This window comes from Temnothorax curvispinosus, unplaced genomic scaffold, assembly GCF_003070985.1.
Source record: "Temnothorax curvispinosus isolate PA1 unplaced genomic scaffold, ASM307098v1 QBEX01007098.1, whole genome shotgun sequence".
Taxonomy (NCBI): Eukaryota; Metazoa; Arthropoda; class Insecta; order Hymenoptera; family Formicidae; genus Temnothorax; species Temnothorax curvispinosus.
Genome location: NW_020216878.1, coordinates 1 through 6795, shown reverse-complemented (window position 1 = coordinate 6795; position 6795 = coordinate 1). Strand labels below are relative to the sequence as shown.

General features: G+C 30.3%; 1 protein-coding gene across 1 annotated transcript; it reads left to right on the top strand.

Annotated features, from left to right (window-relative positions):
- Window positions 1-219: 219 nt before the first annotated feature.
- On the top strand, window positions 220-6776 carry LOC112456727 (fatty acid synthase-like; the record flags this gene model as incomplete). Its single annotated transcript, XM_025019456.1, is given in 11 exon segments — window positions 220-549; window positions 774-1005; window positions 2324-2742; window positions 2909-3190; window positions 3538-3745; window positions 4148-4308; window positions 4468-4707; window positions 4709-4789; window positions 4899-5392; window positions 5790-6094; window positions 6370-6776. Coding segments are annotated over 11 exon segments (3159 nt in total), but the record flags the coding sequence as incomplete, so codon positions are not given.
- Window positions 6777-6795: the final 19 nt, after the last annotated feature.

The window sequence follows — 6795 nt, the reverse complement described above, 5'->3', positions numbered from 1 at the left end:
ACGTTACAATACGAGAGTCTTGTGCGAAGGCTCTAAGTTTTACTTGAATTTTCTCGCAGATTATACTACTTTTAGACCACCAAATTTTGAAATTATTTTTTGTTGGAGAGTGTGAGATTATTTTGATTCAGTTGTCACTGCTGAAGATTTGACTATTCAAAACAAAGCCGAAATGTCCAATGTATAATTATATATTAGTTATTATAACGTTAACTTACGCTAACGTACGCTTTGTCATCCGCATTGTACTGTCAAAGCCTCCTTTACTTGTTACTTTTTAATATATTTATTTCTTATATAGCTTATAATATACCCCATCGAATTGGTAAAGTCAACAACATCGAGAAATTCGATTCAAAGTTTTTCAACATACCCGCAACAGAAGCTCATATAATGGATCCTATGATTAGAATGTTACTCGAGCATACTTATGAAGCAATTATCGATGCGGGTGTAAACCCAAAAGAATTACGGGGAACAAGAACGAGTGTTCTTACAGCAGTTTCTCAGTCAGAGACTCGAGCATATTTTTCTTTTGAAAGTCCTGAGGTGTGATATATTTAATTATTATATAAAACACATTTAATAGAAATTTATTTAAAGAAATAATAATTATATGTGTAAAATTTTTGTCGCAAATATGGAAATCTGTTTCCTTAGTATGTAAAGTTAAGAAAAATTATACAATAGTTTTTAATAATTTTACAAATTTTGACTTGTTATTTATATATTTCAATACTTCAAATATATTTACAAACATGTATTGTGATTAGTTAGCTAGATTACCTATGACTGGATGCAACGTTTCTTTAGTAGCAAATACAATTTCTTACTGGCTTGGCGTTACTGGACAATCGTATAATATTGATACTGCATGTAGTTCAAGTATCTTTGCTATAGTGAAAGCTTACGAGCAGATTCGATCCGGAAATTGCGATGCTGCCATTATCGCGTCCGCCAGTTTATGTCTCAGTCCTCATTACCAATTGCTATTTTACAATCTAGGTATGTATTTATTATATCTTATTATATTGTATGTTACGTCAGAAAAATTATTAATATTGTTAAGGTTTTATTTGTCTATTTGAGAATAGTGAAAAGTTCGAGTGAATTTGATTTCAACAAAAGAAACTTTATTAGAATAACTCCGATATTTACGCCGCAGAAGTCAGAAAAAATAGAAGGAATGAAGATATTTTCTCACAATCATTCTGTTATGTGCCTTTTTTTATGCTATATTAGTTTGAGTTCTTTTCTCGAAGATCCGTGCAGTAGAAAGGCTTTAAGCTGTGTCAGTTATGTTTGGCAAACATTTGAAAATTATTATAGGGATGGTGACCACTCAGGTGTGACCTTGGTATATATTTCTTGTCGCGATAAAAAATTACAACATTTTTGTTCATCGAGCACATTTCGGGTTCTGCACCATACATATTTTTGAACAACATAACTGTAAAGCACTTTACTACTACTTCCACAAGTTCCTTAAGAAGAGTATGTAATATTCCTGAAAGCATTTCTATAAGAAATTTTTGAAGATGTGAACAATTAGATATACCAATAAAGCAAGAAGTTTAAACAAAGAAAATAAAACAAAACACAAAATACCAAGATAGCAAGTTGCCCGCAGGTTGCTGTCAATTTGCTTAAAACTGCTCTGCTTAAGTTGCCTTTAATATTGAGGAAAGAGTCTTCCTATTTTGCCTATTGGATTGCCGACTTTTATTGCCACCAAAACGGTTGCCAACAGATTGTGGCAACTTTTATGGCAATAAGTATGCTACGATCTTTCTGCTTGTTTGCGTAAGGTAATCGTTGTCTGCATAATGCTTTTAAGCTGCTCTAAACGAAATTACTGTTGTCCGGTGACAGCAATATGGTGACAACTGAAGGGAAACTTATGCCAAACACTATTTTCTTTCTTATGCCAAGGAACGCTTGGCTATCTGGGTATTATCAAAATAAAAAGATATTTGACCGGTAAACCAAATCAAATTGTACGACAAGCTATATGCGTGATTGTAACTCTATTAGATATTCTCGAACAGTCTAGAACAATTATATTTCGTTTGGATGCATTAGTACAAATATTTCTTTTTGTACTGTCTCCTGTGAAATCAACAAACTCTTGTTGTGTATGAATTATATTAAGATTATGTTATTATTTTACGTTTTTGTTTATCCAATAACGTGCCCTGTGAAACAATCGCACTCTTTGTCTATAATGTTCAATAAGCTCATGCTTCCTTTCTATCCTTACATTTAAATATTGAATCGAAACTTGAAGAACTTTATTTAATAACATGAATTAATTTCTTTCTAGGGGTTATATCTTCTGATGGTTACTGTAAACCCTTTGACCAGGAAGGCGCGGGATATATGCGTAGCGATACGATCGCGGTAGTATATCTGCAAAAGGCAAAAAATGCAAGAAGAATATATGCAACCCTCGTACACGGTAAAATAAATTGCGATGGTTTTAAAGAAGAAGGTATTACCTTTCCATCGGTCGAAAAGCAAAAAATATTGTTGAGTGAATTTTATGAGGAATGTGAAATCTCGCCCAATGAGTTATCTTACGTAGAAGGCCATACAACTGGTACTCCTGTCGGTGATCCCGTAGAAGTTATGTCTGTTGATCAGATTTTATGCGCTAAAAGAAACACTCCTTTATTGATGGGCTCGGTAAAATCAAATATTGGACATTCCGAATCCGCCAGTGGCCTTTGTCAAATCGCAAAGGTACATTTAATTGTAATAAAATGATTTAACACTGACTTTGCTTAAAATGTGATTATAACAATTTATATTTTTTTATATTGTTACAATTATAATTGTATGTATATAATACATTTATATAAAATAATTACTATAATTACTGCTAATAAAAAAATGTGATTTCTTAAAGGTATTATTAGCGATGGAAACTGGTATAATTACGCCTACTATACACCTCAAGCGTCCGCGACAAGAATTAACTGCTATTATCGAAGGAAGAATAAAGATCGTCGAATGGAAAGGTGGTTATGTAGGTATCAATTCTTTTGGGTTTGGAGGGGCTAATGGCCACATATTGTTAAAATCAAATCCTAAACAAAAAATCAACGATGCAGCTTTGAATGATGACTTACCTAGACTTGTAGCTGTGTCTGGACGTACGGAAGAAGCAGTTAAAATCATCTTAGATGATGTAAGCAAATATTATAATGGCTTATTTCATTTATTTCAGAAATAATTTTTGATATTAGTTTTTTGTATTATTATATAAATATAATAATTAAATATACTATATAATATTTATATAGTGTCTAAAAAGATATTTGCGTACATAATTGCTTTCGAAATTATTTTAAATTTGCACAAAAAAGAAAAGTCAATAATGTATTAAATATATATTTATTTAATATATTAAGTAATAATAATGCATTTAATAATTGCTAAAGTTTAAATACTGCAGAATAAGATAATATTATCGTCCTTTTTTGTGTAAAATTATTCCAAGAATTATAAAATGTACATTCTTGTTACTGAATGCAGGTGCGAAATCGACCAATAGATGCTGAGTTTATATCTCTGCTACATCATATTCATAATGATGATATAGAAGGTCATCTTTATAGAGGATACATGATAACTGGGTCTAAAATATCTTATAATACAATTAATAAAATAGAACATACTTCATATATCAGAAGACCGATTTGTTTTATATTTTCTGGATTAGGATCTCAATGGTTTGGGATGAGTAAGTAAATATATTATTATAAAATATTTTAAATGTACATTCAACAAAGAAGAATTTTAAGTTATAAAATATATAAGTATACAGAACGTACAAATATGGAGTGTTACGATTATGATCATAACATATTCTTATGTAGTATGTTATCAAACTTATAATAATATATACATAAAAGTTTGCTTTATTGTTTACTATTTATTAAGAAAGAACTTAATTTATTACAGTTAACAAATACAATTAAATTTTATCCTAGAACAAATACTACAATATGGGAAAAAGCTAGAGTTTCTTACGTACCCTTACCGATAACTAAAAAAATTTAATAAATATCTAAATACGCGGATGCATGCACATTGTACATACATATCTGTATATTGTTTAGAAACTTTATTAAAATTTTAATAGGTCGCGCTTTAATGAAATTCCCAGTGTTTGCCAAGGCAATCCAGAAATGTGGTATCGTTTTGAGATCTTACGGTATATCACTTACAGATATATTAACAAGTAATAATAAAAATATTTTTGATAATATATTTAATTTTTTATTGAGTCTTATTGGACTACAGGTAAGAAGAAAATTCTTTGTTTGGCCTTTATAAATTATACTATATACATATATACTATATATTATAAAAATAATTTAAAAAAATTATTTTATAATTACCTCATAATTCTAATATTTATTTAAACCAAATGGAAAGCTATTTCTTTTATATGTATCGCAGGTTGGATTAATTGATCTTTTAACATCTATTGGTGTAGTCCCCGATTTTATAATCGGTCACTCCATTGGTGAACTAATTTGTGGATATGCCGATGGATGTTTAACGGCCGAAGAAACGATTCTGTCGGGATATTTCATCGGTTTAGCCCTTCACGAATCGAAAATAATTCATGGCTCCATGGCTGAAATTAATCTCGACCTTGAAACCTTAAAAGTTATGTGTCCTTCGGATATCGATATAAGTAGCTTGTTACAATAGTTCTTCTAATTTTATTGTAAGCGGTCCAGCGAATTCTATAAAAACATTCCTCACCAAATTGCAGGTATATATTAATGCTTATAAACAATATAATCTTTCTTCTATCTTGTTTCTTTAATTGTTTTATTAAAACAAGCAATTAATAATACTTATGATTTTATTCATTCTTTTAGGCGAATAGTATATCTATAAAAGAAATTTCTTGTGGTTATATACCTTTTCATAGTCGTTACATCAAACCTGCTGTAGCTAAGTCCGAAGAATACTTGAACCGAACATTACCACAAAAAAAGTTTCACAGCTCAAAGTGGCTGACAACATCCTCTTACGAGTACTCCAATACTATACCTTTATGTTCAAAATATTATACAAATCACTTGTTGTCTCCGGTGTTATTCGCAAAAACGATACGTTCAGTTCCAAAAGATACAGTGACGATTGAAGTATCTCCTCAGAATATTCTTCAACACATTTTAAACAATTATTTATACTCTACAGTAACAAACATAGCGCTATATGAACGAACCGAGGATCATAATAATGAGATATTTTTAGAATCAATCGGAAAACTTTATAACGCAGGATTGCAGCCACAGATTGCAAATCTCTATCCGACAGTGGAATTTCCTGTAAGCCGCGGTACCCCAATGATTTCTCCTCTCATAAGGTTTGCATATTTTTCGTTTAGGCACAAATGGACAAATTATCGAAAAACAAACACTTTCATAAATTTTGAAATATTTAGGTGAAATAGTCAGAAGAGAACATGTTTAATATAATAGCAAATTAGAACTTTGAACTCTTTTTCGAACTTGGTTAATTTTATCATCTAATTTCAAAATCACATTTCTGTATTTTGAAGACATTCTATCACCTTACTTATCTCAAAGATAAATGTATTCTTATACATATATGTTAATCCTTTTATGCCTGTTACAAAGAGTAGATAACAGTGATATTTTAGAATCTGTGCTTCAATTTTACATCAAATCTTGAATTAAGTAATTTCCACAATTAATTCGTGTACACGAAGATTATGTAATAATTTCTAATGACGTTTTCAGATGGGATCATTCAGAGAACTTCTTTGTAGTGCAATTTTGTAAAAAGAAAATAATTGACAAGAAGGAAACAGTTGTCAGTATTAGTACAGTTAATGAAGAATTTGCGTATTTAACGGGCCATGTCGTTAATGAAAAAAATTTATTTCCTGCTACGGGATATCTTTTTTATATCTGGGAGATGATCGCATTGTTAAAAAACCAAGAATATATCAATACACCAGTTGTATTTGAAGACGTTAATTTTATTCGTGCTACAGTGCTATCACAACAAAATGAGATCGAATTAACTTTCTCGATCCAAGAAGGTAATATTATTACGTAAACAATTAATTTTCTAGCGTGAGTTCTTTATTTTTTAATTAGATTTTAAAACTTATATGCCGCTTTTATTGCGCAATATATACTAATTAAAATGTAAGAAATATACAGAGAAAATATATGAGAATAACTAATCTTAAAGCGGAATCTTCTTTCTTTTCACAAGTCAACTGCTTTTGTAAGGTCCAGCTTCATATTGACATATTTATATTAATTTCTTATAAAATTATATTACGTTTAATGAATTTACACTTATATCTAGATAGCAATAGGTTTGAAATAATCGAAGGAGATAATGCTACTGTTACTGGAACAGTACGAATTCCAAACAATATTGAAAATGAAAAATTATCAGCTAATTTTGCTGAATATATCGATGATGAGGAAGAAATGAATACAAAAGACATCTATAAGGAATTAAGACTTCGCGGTTATCAATATGCCGGCGAATTTCGTGGATTAAAAAGCGCATCGGTTACTGGATCAAACGGCCATATCGCATGGACATCTAATTGGGTGGCATTTATGGACAGTATGTTACAAATGATGATTTTAGGACAGAATTCAAGAAGCCTTTATGTTCCAACAAGAATTCACAAACTGACTATCGATCCAAAATATCACACACAGATAATTCAGGATTATCCAATTGAAGATAGACGTAAGTAAAATAACTGATACAATGCGG